Consider the following 18,109-nt stretch of genomic DNA (forward strand, 5'->3'; position numbering starts at 1 on the left):
ATCACTTAAGAATTCAAAGTCAATATCCCTCTCCAAAGTTTCTTGAAGTTTTAATGAGTCCCACAGATGGACACAACTGGGAAAGTGTCCCCAGGTTCCAGTTAGAGCAGAACACTGGAGGCAGTGATGACAGTTGGGGACAAACAAGGCAAAGATGTCTCTGGTGCTGAGCAAAGCTGGGTGTGTTTGAGGAATGCAAAGGGCTAAGAACTGAGCCCCAGCCCCTGGCCAGGCAGATGCTGTCCCTCCCTCCTTGCTCAGGGCTCTTGCCGGGATGGGCACTGGCATGTGGGGATGTGCAATGGCAAGGGCAGGAGCATGGGGCGGCCCCTGCCAGGCTGCTGAGCAGGGACAAGGAGGCAATGAGGCCCCAGGCCAGCAAGGGTTACTTGTCTCCTGCTCCTGGCTCCTGGTTCCACAAGGCCTTGCTGTGTCACAATGGTCCCTTGGTTCCAAGGGCTTTCTCAGGGTAACAATGGTCTCCTTGGATCCACAGTATCACAATTGACCATTGGTTCAATGTGGCCCCAAGGTGCCTAAATGGATTTTGGTTCTGTGGGGTTCTGCTGTGTCACCATGGACCCTTTGTTCCATGAGTTTGCACAGTGTCACAGCTGACTCCTTGGGTTCTGTGAGGCCCCACTGACACCAAATCTCTGAAATATCAGAATAAGGCTCCCTACCACTAATTTGCTATTTCAGAGGGAATCATTTATTCAGGCTTAAGGTCCAAAATGGGATAACTCCTAACCTTAGTGAACATGTAATTGTACCATGGTGTTCCTTATATACAGACCCGAAATGTGAATTACAATTTACCCACTTCCATAAAAGCCACCCCACGTTCCCAGATTCACTCCTTGTTTTCTCTATCCCTGCACCCTTGAGCCAGATGTCTTCTTCTCTTCCAACCATCCTTGCTGGGGAAGCAGCCCCTGCATGCCTTGTTCCTGTGCTGAAAGTTCACAGGCAGGGTAAACATGGAATGAACCCTTTTGCTATCAGCCCCAGGCTTTGTGTGGGCAGGCAGAGGCAGGCAGGAGGCAAAGCTGTCAGCAAAGGAAGGGGCTAGCCAGGTGGAGCAGCCGGGGGATGCCGACAGCCTGCAGGGACAGAGGCGCAGGGCAGGGACACCGTGGGACAGCGTGGGCTGCACAGGGCACAGGCATGTGCAGCAGCTGCAAGACAGCCCTGCCAGAGCCACCTTGGGCAGCACTTTGGCCATGGCTGCTGGGCCTGGGCCTGAGGCAGGAGCAGGAGACAAGTGACCCTTGCAGGCCTGGGGCCTCATTGCCTCCTTGTCCCTGCTCAGCAGCCTGGCAGGGGCCACCCCATGCTCCTGCCCTTGCCATTGCACATCCCCACATGCCAGTGCCCATCCCGGCAAGAGCCCTGAGCAAGGAGGGAGGGACAGCATCTGCCTGGCCAGGGGCTGGGGCTCAGGCCTTGGCCCTTTGCATTCCTCAAACACATCCAGCTTTGCTCAGCACTAGAGACACCTTGGCCTTGTTTGTGCCCAGCTGTCATCACTGCCTCCACTGTTCTGCTCAAACTGGAACCTAGGGACACTTTCTCAGTCGTCTTCCTCAGTGGGACCCATTAAAACTTCAAGAAACTTCAGAGTTTCAAGTTAATTTTGAGTTCTTGAGAAGTATTTTGAAGTCACTCTCAGGTACTGAGTCTGATGTAAACAACACCAAAGCCCTGAGAGGGTCGTTAAAGTTTTCCTAGTCCACTTATGGAGAAAGATTTCAAAGAACTTGTAAAAAATACGCATTCGTATTTTAAAGGATGTATTTTATTTTATTTCTCTTCAAAGCAGAGGTAATTGCAGCATTCTGTGATTGATATTGACCCAGGGTCTCTCCGCAGCAGCTCTGGCCTGCACACAGAAGTTGTGCCTGGAGCTCTGACCCAGTGTGGACAACCTTGCTCCACATTGCCCAGCCCCATCCTGTCTGTCCTCACTCCCCTGGGACCTGCTATGCTTGCAGAGCTGGCTGCACTCAGCCTAAGAGGAGTTTTCCCCTTTTGGGGATTTTTTGAAGCAATCTGAAACTCCTGAGTTTCCCCACTGCAAACAGACACACTGCTCAGGTGTGTGCCGGCCCCAGGTGCCACCAAAGCCACTGCAGAGCTGCCCTGGGCCAGCTGTGAGGGTGGATCATCAGCCCAAGCTGCACGGGGCCACTGCAAGGGGCTGTGGCCATGGGCACTGCACTGACCCCATTGCTGCGTTTGGCTGCCACGGCCGCCGACAGAAATTCAACTGTCCTTGGAAACACTGGGGAGGACTGGGACATACTGGGGAACACTGGGAAGGCTGTGGGAGATACTGGGACATACTGGGAGTGATACTGAGGAGGAGTGGGACAACCTGGGAATACGAGGAATACTGAGGGGGAATCTGGGTGGAGGGGGATGGACTGTGGGGGTACACTGGGACATACTGGGAGTGATACTGGGGCAAACTGGGGACACTGGGGACATTGCGGGGAAGACTGGGGACACTGGGGCATCCTCTGGATGAAATTGAGGTGAACTGGAAGGGACTGGGAATAAACTCAGGCGTATTCGGAGGGACTGGGCAGTACCGGGAGGGGCTGGAGGAGGGTGAATGGGCTGTTCCCGCCTCCACCACATCCCATTTGCCGAGGCTCCCGCAAATCACCTACCGCAGCCAATCAGCACAAGGGACCCGGTTTTGGGGGTGGTGCCTAGATTGGCGCCTTTCCTTTTTGCCTACAACTCCCATCATGCCCCACGGCCCGATTGAGCCCAATTAGAGCCGGAATTACAACTCCCGTCATGCTCGACGCTCCACAGAACACCGGGATCCGCCCCCATCTGTTCCATAAGTGTCCCCCACACCTTCCAGGATCCCGCAGTGCCCCCTCAGCGCTCATTTGGGACCCCCCAAAAGCGTCCCCGGACCCTTGAGTGATCCCAACCCCACAGATGCCCGGTACAGCCACTTCTGGGAATTCATCTCCTCCCATCCCCCGCGGCCCCAGAGCCCCTCAGAACACAGTCAGGCGCCTAAAACTCCTGCCGTGCCCCGCGCTCTTAAGAACCTGGTTAGAGCTCCCCGAGCTCCCCCTAAGGGCTCTCGAACCATTTAAGTTCCACCGAGAACCTCAAGTCGCGCCTCGGACGGAAAAGTGTCCTCCAAGCGTCTTCCCGGACCCCCAAACATTGTGTTCGAGCCACTCTCGGGACTACAGCTCCCATCACGCTCCGCGGCGCAAGTCCAGCGTTATTCCAGCCGGGACTTTATCTCCCGTCATGCCCCTCACCCCACCGAGAGCCATTGCAGCTGCGCCCAGAACTCCCGTGATGCTCCGCGGCCCCGTTAAACCGTATGATACCCGCGCTACAGGAGTCTCTGAAGCATCAGAGCCTCCAGCCATGCTGGTGGTCACTGCATTTATGCACAAGAATCGGCCCGGGCACAGCAGGATCTGCTCATCTCGAGGGCTGCCCCGAGGCCCCACCTGGAGAGCTCCCAAACATTTCAGTCCCACAGTTAATTTCGAAGGTGACTAATTTTTGTTCATTTTGGAGCTGGTTCATTTTGAGGGCTCTTGACTGAGCTCAGTCACTTGGTTTCAAGTTGATGGCCTGTCTCAGACCAGCCTCTGCTCTGCTCTGTGTGGACAATGAGATGGGAGAGTCCTTGGGCCACCCAGGGGTCCAGTGACTTCGGTGCTCTGGTTGTCATCAACAGAGCTTTGTTTCACTGCTTCAGACCCTCCCTCTCCTCTTCTCCCCGGCATTTTAAATAATCCTATTTTCAAAGTCACCTGCTCTGCTCTTCATGTCTAAAAGCAAATCAAAAAACCTGAAAGGGAAAATACCTTTTTCTTAGACATAGCTTTATTTTAGACTTTATTAGAAAATACAGTCTTTATTGCATATATTTTTCTCATGTATCTTTCCTTAGCTGTGCATTTTGATTTCAAAACAGAGTAACTTAATTACTTAATTAATCCAGCATTTGAGACTTGAAAAGTGAGTTTAATCTATTCCCTGCAGGCACCCAGGAGAATTTGTTGTCTTGAGGCTCCCTCTGTAACCAGTAGAGACAAGAGAACATTTGGAGGCTGGGTGCTCCCATCTGGCACACAAAGCAAAAATTACGAATCTCTCACTCTGCACTTGGGTTATTTGCTATCAATGGCAATGAAGGACTGCATGGGAACAGGTGCATTTTGGTGCAGACAGGAGACAGCTCAGATTGTGACACTCTGTGTGGATCCATAATAAATTCCAGTCCTCATTTGGAGCACTCAAAAACCAAGTTATAATTGGTCCCTATTCTGCCCTCCCCACTCCTTTCCTGACGAGCCAGAGAGGGAAAAGCTGTGGAAGAAAGCAGAGGGTTGCAAAAGAGATACTTGGGATTGCTTATTTTGGAATCAACAGATCCTCAGGGACTCCTGTCCAAAGGCAGGTACTGAAAAGTAGAAACAAGGAACTTCAATGTACAGATTGGATGTAATTTCACAGTTTAGTGTTTGCGCTGTAGATGACAGGTTTTTGGCACATTGGTGTGACAGATTTTGCAGTAGGTCTGAGTGAGCTGGGAATTTCCCACGAAAGGGGGGAAATAGCCAAGAACTCTTTAGAATCCTCTGTTCTGGTGAAAGAACTTTTTGGGAGTGTTTGGAAAAGGTAGAAAGAACACAATAAACCCCTGGCATCTCTACCTGAAATGGTAAACAGAACAATCAGGGTGTGAGAATTGTTTGAAGCACGATCTCTGTGCTCTATAGCAAGACTGCAGGAAAAGAAAAAAACAGAGAAGGAAGGATAGAAATGTTTGTCCAGACTGTGAAATTTTCCCACTTGTTTTTGCCATGTTCCTGTCTCAGCAGGATGAGCTGGAATTCAGCATGGGACCAGAAAATGAAACAGCAGTTACTGAGTTCATCCTAGAGGGTTTTCCAGAGCTGGATCCAAGGCTGCAGGTATTTTTCTCTCTGGTCCTTCTGCTCATGTACCTGACAACAGTGATGGGGAATGCAACCATCATTTTCCTCGTGTGTGTGGATCACCACCTGCAAACCCCCATGTACTTTTTCATCAGCAACATGGCCTTCCTGGAAATCTGGTTTACATCCTCCACAAGCATCAAACTGTTTGTGATGCTGAGTTCTGGTCAGAACACTCTCTCACTTAGCAGCTGCTTTGCCCAAAACTATTTCTATTTTGCTATGGGCTGCACAGAGTTCATGCTGCTCGTTGTCATGTCCTTTGACCGCTATGTTGCCATCTGCCAACCTTTGCTCTATGCTGCCATCATGAAGCCTCAGCTCTGTGTCCGCCTGGTTGTTGCTGCTTGGATCCTCAGCTTTGCCCTGCTGAGCTACCGGCTGCTCTTCCTCTCTGAGCTGTCCTTCTGTGGCTCCAAGATCCCCCATTTCTTTTGTGACAACTCCCCCTTGTTCAAACTGTCCTGCTCTGACACCAGCCTGCTCTGGAAAATAGACTCTGTCTTCATATCCTGTGTTGTGCTGGGTTCCTTGTGTTTGACTCTGGCATTTTACATCTGCATCCTTTTCTGTGTTCTGCATCTTCCAGCAGCCTCTGGGAGGAAGAAAGCTTTGACTGCGTGTTCTTCCCATCTCATCACCTAATCCATTGCCTACGGGAGCTGCATTGCTCTCTACACACGTCCTGCAGAATCTGTTTCCTTGAGCACCAACAGAATTGTAGCTCTGCTGAATACAGTCCTGTACCCATTCTTAAACCCATTCATCTACAGCCTTCGGAACAAACCTGTGATCCTGGCCCTGAGCAAATCCATTGCAAGGGCAAGAACAAAGCTTTTCCCCTAACCATGGTGCATTTCTGGAAAGCCATCCCAAGAATCTGGTGTCATCTGTTACACAATAGCAGTGCCTGTGAGTGCAGCCTCCAAACAGGGCTGCCTCAGGTCAAGAGATAAGAGACTCATCTGCACACCCAGACATGGCACCGACAATGGCAAGAGGAGAAACTCAGTTCATTCTCTGCCCTGGCTGCTCCCAGGACCATTTACTGGAGAGCCACCAGCTCATTAAGGGCCAATCTGCGTAACAGAGAAGAGTTCAGAAGAACAGCGGCAAGTGACAATCCAAATTACAGCTCCTGGGCGAAGGACATCTTGTCCAGCTCCTTCCCTGGGACAGCCAGCAGCCCCAGTGTCTAGGTTTGGAATCGCAAAGTCACTGAGAGCAGGTGGGGAAGACTGGGGGGAATTGGAAAGGGACCGGGAACGAACTCAGGTGTATTGGGAGGGACTGGTCTGTACTGGGAGGGACAGGAGAGGGTGCATTGGCTGCTCCCGCCTCCACCGCCTCCCATTTGCCGAGGCTCCCGCCCATCACAGCCTGCAGCCATTCAGCGCCAGAGGCCGGGGCCTCGAGAGGGGTGCCTTGGGTAGGTGCCGTATTTTCTGGTTTTGCCTACAGCTCCCATCATGCCCTGCGGGCCGATTGAGCCCAATTGCAGCCAAAACAACAACGCCCATCATGTCCCGCGCTCCACAGAACCTCCAGGATCCCACAGTGCCCCCTCAGCGCCCATTCGGGACTCCCATAAGCACCCCCGAACCCCTGAGTGCTCCCACCCCCACAGATGGCCGGTACAGCCACTTCTGGGAATTCATCTCCTCTCGTCCCCCGCGGCCCCAGAGCCCCTCAGAACACAGTCCCGCGCCTAAAACTCCGGCCGCAACCCACGCCCTAAAGAGCCTGGTTGGAGCTCTCCGAGCTTCTCCCAAGGGCTCCCGTGCCGTTTACGTTCCCCCAGAAGATCTCAAGTCGGGGCTCGGACTCAAAGGTGTCCCCCAAGAGCCGTCCCGGACTCCCAAACATTTCGTTCCAACCACTTCCAGGACTACAGCTCCCATCATGCTCCGCGGCGCACGACCAGCGCCAGTCCAGCCGGGACTTCATCTCCTCTCATGCCCTGTGCCACACCGAGAGCCATTGCAGCTGCGCCCAGAACTCCGCCGATGCTCCGCGGCCCCGTTAAACCGTATGATACCCGCGCTTACAACTCCCATCACCCCCCGCACCCCAGACAGCCCCGTTCGAGGCCCCTAAGGGCCCGCCCGGATCCTGAAGGGCCCCAAATTCCCCTCCGTGACCTCCAAGGGTCCCCCTGGACCCCCAAGTGCTGCCCCGGACCCTGAACTGTTGCTCAGAATCCCTGAGTGCCCCTCCAAGTGCCCACCCGGCTTCCCCAAGTATCCTCCAGACCCTCAAGTTCTCTCTGAATTCCCTCCCCAGACCCAAAACTGCCCCAAATGTGCCCCAGAAATGTCTCCGGGAACCTCGAAGTGCACTGCCCCCCCAACCCTGTCTGAGAAAAAGATGATAAAAAAGATGACAAAAAGACTACAAATATACCTAATTAACGTAAAGAGAAAGAAATAAATAGCCAATAGAAATTAATTAATTAATTCATGAAGGGAATTGTGTTACTTGGAACCAATGATGAATAATTTTCTTGGTTGCTAGAAATGTATCAAATTTTAATATAAATATACAAATTAGGTAATAAAAATATTGTCTAAGACTATCCTAAATAAAGATAATATAACTCTAATTTTGTTATTAATAAATTTTATTTATAAGGAAAAATGCTTAATTTTTTTTTTTTTTTTGGGATGTCAGTCCCAGGTGGGCGTTGTCAGACATGGTGAGACTGGGGGTGAGGAGCCGATTGTCCAAACAGGCTCAGCCTGCAAGGGGCTCATTCTTATCCATGCCCAGACCTCCTAAGGAGACATTCAGCATCCAGATCACCTAGGGAATGCTTCTATCCCCTCTTCTCATAACTAAAAAATAAAAAAATTCTGATGTGATTAAAAAAACAAAAATCATGAGGTGCATTTTGACATCTTCCTCCTGAAGATAACTCCAAACTGACTCCAATCACTCTACAAGCCCTGGAGACTCAAAGACAATGGAAGGGAGACAAAGAGCACCTGAGCGCTTTCTGTATTTTAATCAGCACCACGCTGGATTTGGGGCTGGCTCCAGGAGCCTCAGGCACGCAGAGAAGGATGGAGAAGCTGCTGAAGGAGTCAGCAGCAAAACTCCAAGTGCCTTGGAGCATGGCTGGGCCCCAGTGAGGGCAGGGAGTGCCCAAGGCTGCCCAGGGCCTGGTGAGAGCAGATCCTTGAGGGCAGGATTGCAGGGAGCCCAAGGCTGTGAGCAGGGAACTGCAATGCTGAGCAAGGCCTGGCTTGGCTGCAGGAAGCAGAAAGGCCAAGCCCTGAGCCCAGCCTGGGCCAGCAGGGCCTGTCCCTCACGGCTGCCTCGGGGCTCTTGGTGGGCCAGGGGGATGTGAGGGGCGGCAAGGACAAAATGCATCAACCTGCAGACCCTGCCAGCCTCTGCAGGGAGGCCGAGGGAGAAGCAAAGTGCAGCCCCTGCCAGGAAAGTTCCTCCTGTGGGGCCTCCAGAGGCGCTGCCCGAGGCCAGGGCACAAAGGCCTGGGTGCCTGTGGCCCTGCCAGCCCTGCCCAGCCCTTGGCCATCTGTCCTGCAGGCTGTGCCCCCTGGGCGTGCTGCTCCTCTGCCCTGGCCGGCTGCACTCGCCCATCTCACTATGCCCCAGCATTTCTCACCCAGTGTTGCTGTGCTCTCTCTGGGCTCCCTGCACCCAGTGCTGCCGGCTCCTGGCACACAGAGCCCGGCCATGGCCCAGCCTCACGCTGCCACACCTCCAGCACCAACATGCTGCCCTGTGAGGGACTTTGCTTTCTTCTCAGTACCAGGCTGAACCTTCCAAGGTGCACTTTGGGGAGGTTTCCTGCAATTCCCACTGCCAAGGAAAGCTCTGTCTCTTGCTGGTCACAAAGAGAGAAGGGCTGGTGGGAGATGTGGTTGTCAGATGCTGTTTGGGGCACAGTGACCATGAATTTATTGATTTTTTACACATTCTGAGAAAGGAGGGGCATCAAAGAATCTTGTACGTTGGAGTTACAGAGAGCAGACTTTGGCCTATTCAGGACTGGTTTGGGGAGTACGACCTCAGGTACTGATTTTTAAAATCAGCCCTTAAAAATATAGCAGCCCTTAAAAACAAACGTGTCCAGGAAGGATGGACACCTTTCAAGAAAGAAATTTTGAAGGAACAGAAGCATCCCAAAAGTGATATGCCAAGGAAAATGAGTGGTCTGGCTGGGTAGGGAGCAAATTAAATTATACCCCTTAAATGACAAAATCATTATGTAGCCAAATGCAGGACAGGCAGGCAACTCAAGAAATGTTTGAGGATGTTCCTAGGTAATGCAGAAAGAAAACTGGAGAGGTGGAAGCTCAATTAGGACTTAACGTGGCCACTTCTGTGAAGGTTAATAAAAATGATTTTATAAATACATTAATGGCAAAAGGAGGGGTAAGGAAACCTCCATTCCTTGTTGGGGGGATATTGTTACCCATCATTTACCACCTGTCCTGGCTCAGCAGGGAGGTCCCAGAGGACTGGAGGTGCCAATGTGAGCCCATCCCCAAGAAGGGCTGGAAGGAGGAGCTGGGCAACTCCAGGCCTGTCAGCCTGACCTGAGTGCCCGGCAAGGTTATGGAACAGATCACCTTGAGTGCCATCCCAGGGCACCCACAGGATGGCTGAGGGATCAGAGCCAGCCAGCGTAGATTTCAATATCTGCACTGATGATCTGCATGAGGGGACTGAGTCCAGCATCAGCAAATTTGCAGATGACACCAAGCTGGGTGTGAGTGTAGATCTGCTGGAGGGTAGGAGGGCTCTGCAGAGGGACCTGGACAGGCTGGGTCCAGGGCCCAACTCCAACAAGATGAGGTTGAACAAGACCAAGTGCCGGGTCCTGCACTTTGGCCACAACAACCCCTGCATTGCTACAGGCTGGGGACAGAGTGGCTGTGATAGTGGAAACCTGGAAAAAGTTAAAGATAGAATCTAAAATGTTAGGCTTTGTGCTTTCCCAGATCAACTGCACCTGCGTAAGCAGTATGATAAATTATATAATTGTTAGATGTGATGATTGTTTAGTAATTAAATGTAATTATTATATAACCATAAGAAGAATAGTGAGAAACTATGTTGGAAATTCAGAGAGGGGCTAAATTTATGTATACAATAGAACAATATAAGTTTAATAATTAACATGAAAGTTATGTAACGATAGAGTATAAAACATGATCATTTCGGATGTATGGTCGGAGTCAGATTTGGGTTGAATATACCCCGATTCCCAGAGCTCTTAATAAAAAGCACCGCATATAATTGCTCCGTGCTTATGTGTTTTTGAACGCTAACAGCTGGACAGCAGTAAGCCAGAAAGGGACCTGGGGCACTGATGGACAGCAGGCTGGACATGAGCCAGCAGTGTGCCCAGGTGGGCAAGAAGGCCAATGGCTCCTGGCCTGGATCAGGAATGGTGTGGCCAGCAGGAGCAGAGCTGCGGTACTGCCCCTTACCTGCCCCCAGCTCTGCTCCAGACATTGCTGCTGCAGGTACAGAGAAAGGAAGAAAAGAGGGATTTCCAAGGAAAACTGCTGGGAGATCATTTAAAGCCACTGAGAGCACAGCTCCTTATTGACACTGTCTAGGGCTACAGCAATGATGGAGAGAAACCAAAAATCAGAAGTGGCATCAACAATTATTTTGTGGACAAGATTAATAGACTAAAACAAAAGTAAAAAAAATGCCTCAACCAAAAAAAAAAAGAACTATCAAAGATGACTTTTTTTACAAGTGATTTGCAGAAACTGGCCAGCAATATAATGCTTCTGAAACCATCCAGTCATCAGTGTCCACACTGCAGCCTTGAGCTCCTGGTTCCTCAGGCTGTAGATTAGGGGGCTCAGGGCTGGAGTCACCACTGAGTACAGAACTGACAGGGCCAGATCCAGGGATTGGGAAGAGATGGAGGGGGGCTTCAGGTAGGCAAAAAATGAGGTGCTGACAAACAGCGAGACCACGGCCAGGTGAGGGAGGCAGGTGGAAAAGGCTTTGTGCCGTCCCTGCTCAGAGGGGATCCTCAGCACAGCCCTCAAAATCTGCACGTAGGAGAAAACAATGAACACAAAACAGCCAAACAACAGAAAACCACTAACCACAATAAGTCCAAGTTCCCTGAGGTAATGTGAGTGTGAGCAGGAGAGCTTGAGGATCTGGGGCACCTCACAGAAGAACTGGCCCAGGGCATTGCCATGGCACAGGGGCAGGGAAAATGTATTGGCTGTGTGCAGCAGAGCATTGAGAAAGGCACTGGTCCAGGCAGCTGCTGCCATGTGGGCACAAGCTCTGCTGCCCAGGAGGGTCCCGTAGTGCAGGGGTTTGCAGATGGACACATAACGGTCATAGCAGATGATGGTCAGGAGAGAAAACTCTGTTCCAATCAAGAAAACAAGCATAAATAGCTGAGCAGCACATCCTGAGTAGGAGATGTCTCTGGTGTCCCAGAGGGAATTGTGCATGGCTTTGGGGACAGTGGTGCAGATCATGCCCAGGTCGCTGAGGGCCAGGTTGAGCAGGAAGAAGAACATGAGCGTGTGCAGGTGGTGGCCACAGGCTACGGCGCTGATGATGAGGCCGTTGCCCAGGAGGGCAGCCAGGGAGATGGCCAGCAAGAGGCAGAAGTGCAGGAGCTGCAGCTGCCGCGTGTCTGCCAATGCCAGCAGGAGGAAGTGCCTGATGGAGCTGCTGTTGGACATTCCTTCACTCTGGGCATGGTGGACTGTTGAAACAAGATATTGACAACCGGAGACCAAGCTCTTGGAAACAATCCTATGGGGTTATTTTAGAAATTCCCTCAAAACTATTTCTCTTCCTGTGGGGAAGCTTCTGTCAATATTTTATTCTTGATCTTGGGTTTATGCTTCTGAGTTACTGATTCATCTTAAGCACTGCTCTCAGCCTGAACCCCGTGGAAGGCCACAGGGAAAACAGGGCTCCCTCTGCCCCATTGCAGTCAGACCTGCTGGTCCCCACACAGGTGCCCTTTGCACATTCCACCTACCTGTAGTTCAGGGTGATCAAGCTTGAAAAATTAAGTCGAGTTTTTAAAGACTCCAGTTTAAAAGTAAATTTCTCTAAGCCCTTTTCCCTCTCCCTGTGCAGCTGGACAAGATGGGATACCAAGGGTTTTTCTGGCTCTCTGCAGCCTGGAGCTGTGCCTACGGGGGAGCTGTTTCTCTCTATCCAAGCCTTGTCCCTGCCAGTGCTGCCAGAGCCCAGCCCAGCCCTGGGGGCTCAGCTCTGCCCTGCAGACCCCTCCCAGCACAGGGCACTGCCCAGGGGCATCTCCCTGGCAGCAGGGCCTTAAGAGCAGGCCAGACAAACAGAGATGCTGCAAGCCAAGGAGCTGCTGCTGCTGTCTGTAGGGAGAGGAGGCTGAGGAGGCACTTTCTGAGGGAGATCTGAGACCCATCTGCTGGTGCCCAGGGTGACAGTGCAGGAGTCTCAGTGACACAACCAAAGCTGACAGCCCCTTTTCTCTTCCCTTGAGGAGAAAGCTGAGAGCAGCCCTGGCCATGCAGCACCATCTCCAGAGCAGGAGGAATCTGCCCTGATGGGGGTGGCTCCTTCCACCTCCACCTTCTCCCCTGCAGCGTCCATGGGGAGCTGCCAGGCAGGCTGAGAGCTGCCCCTGGCAGGTGGCCCATGCCGTGGGCTGGCCAAGAGCCCTGAGGGCTGCAGGAGCTGCTCTGCAGGACAGCCCTGGGCAGCCCTGGCTGCAGCCCCAGCTTCAGCACCTGCAGCCGTCCCTGGCAGCAGGAGCCGTCCTGCCCTGTCCCTCTGACGGTGCCCAGGGCAGCCCCGCTCTGCAGCACATCCTCCTCCTCCTGTTCCTGTGCCCCAGAGAAACTGGGAAGTCGTCCTGACACATCCCCCAGGCTGTGAGTTGTGCTGGCTTCAGGAGATCCCTCCAGGAGCACAGGGGACATTGCCATGCACAGGGCTGTGAAGATCTTTCCCCAAGTGAAGTCTCAGCTCAATGTCTTCCCAATCCTAATTGCCTTTAGCCTGTCTCTGCCTGGCTCCTGTCCCTCAGTGCCTGCAGGCAGAGCCCTCAGCCGGGCTGGGCTGGGAGAGGAGCTGGTGCTGGGAAGAGCTGTTCCTTTAAAGCTCAGCAGCACAGACACAGCACAAGGATGTTAATGAGCCTCTTGGGGATTTGGTGTTGTTTACATCAGACCCAGTCCCTGAGAGTGTCTTCAAAAACTTCTCAAGAACTCAAAATTAAATTGAAACTCTGAACTTTTTGAAGTTTTAATGGGTCCCACTGAGAAAGTGTCCCCAGGTTCCAGTTAGAGCAGAACACTGGAGGCAATGATGACAGCTGGGCACAAACAAGGCTAAGGTGTCTCTGGTGCTGAGCAAAGCTGGATGTGTTTGAGGAATGCCAAGGGCCAAGGCCTGAGCCCCAGCCCCTGGCCAGGCAGAAGCTGTCCCTCCCTCCTTGCTCAGGGCTCTTGCCAGGATGGGCACTGGCATGTGGGGATGTGCAATGGCAAGGGCAGGAGCATGGGGCGGCCCCTGCCAGGCTGCTGAGCAGGGACAAGGAGGCAATGAGGCCCCAGGCCTGCAAGGGTCACTTGTCTCCGGCTCCTGCCTCAGGCCTAGGCCCAGCAGCCATGGCCAAAGTGCTGCCCAAGTTGGCTCTGGCAGGGCTGTCTTGCAGCTGCTGCACATGCCTGTGCCCTGTGCAGCCCAGGCTGTCCCACGGTGTCTCTGCCCTGCACCTGTTATAAATGAGAAGCTTGACTTGGCCAATATTCAAGCAGCAATCTGCGCGAGGGCGTTCACGGCCCTAAGTCCGGCTAGCTGAAAGGGTAAAGCGGCCGACGCCCGACGCCCCTGCGCATCTGAGGCCAGCCCCCCTTGGCGTCCTGGCCTCGGGCTGGGCTGGATTGCGGACTTGGGTTCGCGCTGACGAGACGAGAGAGGAGGCGACCACTTGCTGGGGGTAAAACGTCGGTTTATTGAAGAGCCCACATGCAGCACAGGGCAAACCAACAGGTGGAAAACCCACAGCAAAATGGCCCCGAACACAGGGGGAGACAAAGTTTTACAGGGAAGGGGTGGAGACGGGAGGGGAAGCCCAGCTAACCAATAGGGGAACATGTGGGGAGGTACATAAGAAAACTGACACAAGAACTTATCCAATAAACATAGAACAAAGGAGGGGCCCTGGGACGCCAGCCAACTACGACCCCCAGAGAGAAGAATGTTCTCGAAAGCAGGGAGGAGTGGGGGGTGATTGACTGGGCCCAGGGAGGAGGAAAGCTTTACTTATATGGTGGGATAAGGGAGGAGCAGTTATGTAACTCGGGAGATTGACAAATAATGGGGGCAGGGGTAACCGTGGTAACATAACTGCCAAAGACACTGTGGCAGGAAAGCTGGAGGGGGAAGAACCGTCTTACAAAGAACAGGGGGGGAATAATACATAAAATGGGGGAACAAAACAAGAAACTTAAAAACACACTACAACATCTCCCCGTTTCTTAACAAATAAAATTAAATGAATGGAAAAGTCTATAATGAACTTAAAACGCAGGGACCCGCGGCTGGTCTTGCCAAGTGCTTTGCAAAGTCCATCGGCCCATGGATGGCGGACAGGTGAAGTGGTGGGCCCCTCTCCATCAGCGGCTCTCACTGCCTCCGAAGAGAGGTTACAGATGCGGAATCGCTTTTTTCCATGGGACCGAGGTGTTACGCGCTCGCACCCGGCACTGTCACTTTCTCAGGACCAGCTCGCGGATCAGGGGAGCAAAATTCAAAAGTAAATTGGGGAGATGTACTAAAAAGCAAAAAGGTAACAGTTAGACATAACATACTCACAAAAATGGTTCTTCCCCGAACAACCAATTTAAATAAAACATACGAGGGGTAAGAGCTGGAGCAGGGGGCGAATGGAAGGAAACGTGACATAGGAGGTCAAGGGGTGGAGGAGAAGCTGGAGGAGAGGGCTCTTCTGTAACTGGGGGGAGATCCAGAGAGAAAGACAAAGATTGATGGTGTGGTTTCCTCCGCCGACGCCAACAAGCTTGCCGGACCTGTGGTACTGCCTCTTTCTTGGTCCTCTGTTTCGGGACGAAGGGCCTGACCCACTTAGATGGAATCCACCTGGGGCCTGAGGGAGTGGACACGCAGGCATATCCCCTCCCCCAGGTCACCAGGTCAAAGGGCCCCTCCGTCCGCCAGGTCTCCGGATCTTTTACAAGAACCGGTGGCCTGGCTTTAGGCTGCAGCTGCTGGTGACTGCCGAAATGCCGGACCACTGGAGGATTTTGGCTGTCAAAAGAGCAATTTAGAAAGTTAAGCGTGTACAATGCCCTTGACAGCCAGACATGGGGGGTCTCCACCTTCATCGCCGGTTGTTGCCGGGATAAGATCTTCTTAAGGCTCTGGTGGGCCCTCTCCACCATGGCTTGGCCTGTCGGGGAATAGGGGATGCCAGTCTTATGGACTATTCCCCATTGCTGCAGGAAGCTCCGCAGCTCCTTGGAGGTATACGCAGGGCCGTTATCTGTTTTTAGGGCCCTAGGGATGCCCAAGACAGCGAATGCCTGAAGCAGATGCTTCTGGACATCCGCTGCCTTTTCACCTGTGTGGGCAGAAGCATAGATAGCCCCAGAGAAGGTATCAACAGAGACGTGGACGTAACACAATCGACCAAAAGATGGGATATGCGTCACGTCCATCTGCCACACTTCGCAGCTCGCCAAACCTCGGGGATTGGCCCCCGAGGCCACAGTAGGCATCTGATCTTGTTGGCATTGGGGACATGTGGCCACTATCGCCTTGGCCTGATCCTGCGTCAGATTGAATTGCCGGACCAGGCCAGGCGCATTCTGATGGAAAAGTTGGTGACTGATCTTAGCCTGGCCGAACACGTCTGGGAGAGGGGCCTGTGTAACAGCAGCCGCGGCCAGAGAGTCGGCACGACGGTTGCCTTCCGCAATAAACCCGGGCAGATCAGTATGTGATCTCACATGCATAACATAAAAAGGGTGCTCGCGGTGGGAGACTAGCTTGATGAGCCTGTTAAGCAACTCAAATAATCTTTTGTTGGTGACCTCTTGAAGAACCGCAGACTCAGCTCGAGACACTACACCTGCGACATACGCAGAATCTGTAACCAAATTAAAAGGCCCAGGGAACCTCTGGAATGCCCTGACGACTGCGTCCAACTCAGCAACTTGTGGAGAGCCCTCCACAACAACAACATCAGTCTCCCACTGCTGAGTCTGAGGATCCTTCCAAGTCATCACTGACTTGTGGGATGCTCCAGACGCGTCGGTGAAAACTGTCAAGGCATCCAGCGGCTTCCTGCTCTGAATCTTTTTCAGCGATAATTTAAACTCTGAATTGAATAATTTGTGGGCCGGCCGATCTACTGCGATGCGCCCGGTGTAGCTGTCGAGTGCAAACTGAAGATATTCATTAGTTTGCAGCAGTTCTTCAAAGGCCTTTAATTTGAGTTGTCCTGATTCTAATTTAATTGGGATATGTATGCATGCGAAATCACACCCCGCCAGCTCCCTGATCCTCGATCTTGCTTTGAGGATCAGTTCGGCTACCAACTCCTGTGGCCGTGTCATTCTTTTGGACCAATGGTGGCTGAGGAACACCCACTCTATAATTAAGAGGGGATCACCCAGCCCCTGGTCCCTTACACTGGTGTCCCACTGGTGTATCATGCCATGGAGGTGTGGCAATTTTCCCAGTATAATAAATTTGAAGGGCAGGCCCGGATGGTAACGGTGGGCCTGCCTGGCCGAAATAACTTTCTGTATCTTCTCCAAGGCCACCCCTGCCTCTGGGGTGAGAGCCCTAGGGGAACTCAGCCCCTCTCCCCCTTTCAACAAATTGAAAAGGGGGGCTAGGTCCTCAGTTGAAATGCCTAGCCAGGGTCTCACCCAATTTAAAGACCCACACAGCTGATGGACATCCGCTAGGGTCTGGACTTTCGTCCTAATAGCCAATTTCTGCGGAACAATGGTCCGCTTTGTGATTTCGAGGCCCAGGTATTTCCAAGGTGGCATCCGCTGAATTTTGTCCTGCTGGAGCTCGAACCCTGCAGCAACCAACGCATTGGTTGTCAGGTCAAGCGCATGAGCAAGCAGACTGTGGTCGGGTGCACACACGAGGATGTCGTCCATGTAATGGTGGATGATGACGGCATCCCCGAGGGCTGTACGTATGGGTGACAGCAGCGAAGCGACATACCATTGGCAGATCACAGGGCTGTTCTTTAGGCCTTGCGGAAGCATTCGCCAATGACAGCGCTTGGCTGGGGACTCACAGTTGATGGACGGAACCGTGAATGCAAAGCGCGGGGCATCGTCTGGGTGCAGGGGAATCTGGAAAAAACAATCTTTTATATCTATAACTGCCAAATTCCAGTTTTGGGGGAGCATTGCTGGGGAGGGCATCCCTGGCTGAAGAGGACCCATGTCCATTATTTGTTCGTTAATTTGGCGGAGGTCGGTCAGGAGCCGCCACTTGTCCTTATTAGGCTTCTTAATGACAAACACTGGGGAGTTCCAAGGTGACATTGTCTCCACCAGGTGGCCTTTCAGTAACTGCTCCTGAACGAGCTCATTGAGCGCTTTTAATTTTTGCTTGTTGAGTGGCCACTGCAAGACCTGTACTGGTTTATCTGACAGCCAATTCAGCTTCCAGGTCTTGCGCTCCTCAGTGGCCACTGCCCGAAAAACCTGGGGAGCCTTTGGGAGGTCAATTCTGGCTCCCCACTGGGCTAGTAGGTCTCTTCCCCAGAGAGGCTCGGTGTAATCTAAAACGAACGGGCGTATAGAAGTCAATTGCCCGTCGGGCCCCTTAATTTGCACAATGCTCTTAGATTGATTGGCCAATTGAAGGCCCCCAACACCTGAGATTGTACCTGCAGCGCTTTGCAAGTCCCAATGTGACGGCCACTCCTGAGAGGGAATGATCGTCACATCCGCACCTGTGTCCAAAAGACCCCTCACGATCTTTCTGTCCCCTCCCAACGAGAGCTGACAAGTCAGGCGGGGCTTCTCCCTCCCCACCAGCTGTGCCCAGGCTACTGTTGGAGGCGATGTCCTCTCCACGGAGTTCTTCCAATGATCTTTATC

The 18,109-nt window shown here is 52.6% G+C and overlaps 2 protein-coding genes across 2 annotated transcripts in view; one reads left to right on the plus strand and one right to left on the minus strand.

Annotated features, from left to right (window-relative positions):
- Positions 1–4,895: 4,895 nt before the first annotated feature.
- On the plus strand, positions 4,896–5,840 carry LOC128947346 (olfactory receptor 49-like). The gene is given in 1 exon segment (XM_054291598.1): positions 4,896–5,840. A coding segment is annotated over 1 exon segment (945 nt).
- A 1,054-nt stretch (positions 5,841–6,894) lies between these two features.
- LOC128947332 (olfactory receptor 14J1-like) overlaps positions 6,895–18,109 on the minus strand; it is a 38,054-nt gene continuing 26,839 nt past the window's right edge. Inside the window, exons 2-3 of the mRNA XM_054291584.1 lie at positions 10,850–11,370; positions 6,895–6,954 (exon numbers count right to left, since the gene is read on the minus strand). Of these exons, the coding sequence (XP_054147559.1) occupies positions 6,895–6,954; positions 10,850–11,370 (581 nt within the window). The remainder of the gene's footprint in view (positions 6,955–10,849; positions 11,371–18,109) is intronic.

The sequence above is a fragment of the Melozone crissalis genome, unplaced genomic scaffold (genome assembly GCF_028551555.1).
Source record: "Melozone crissalis strain CALT ecotype California unplaced genomic scaffold, PUWL_Pcris_2 ptg000096l_1, whole genome shotgun sequence".
Taxonomy (NCBI): domain Eukaryota; kingdom Metazoa; phylum Chordata; class Aves; order Passeriformes; family Passerellidae; genus Melozone; species Melozone crissalis.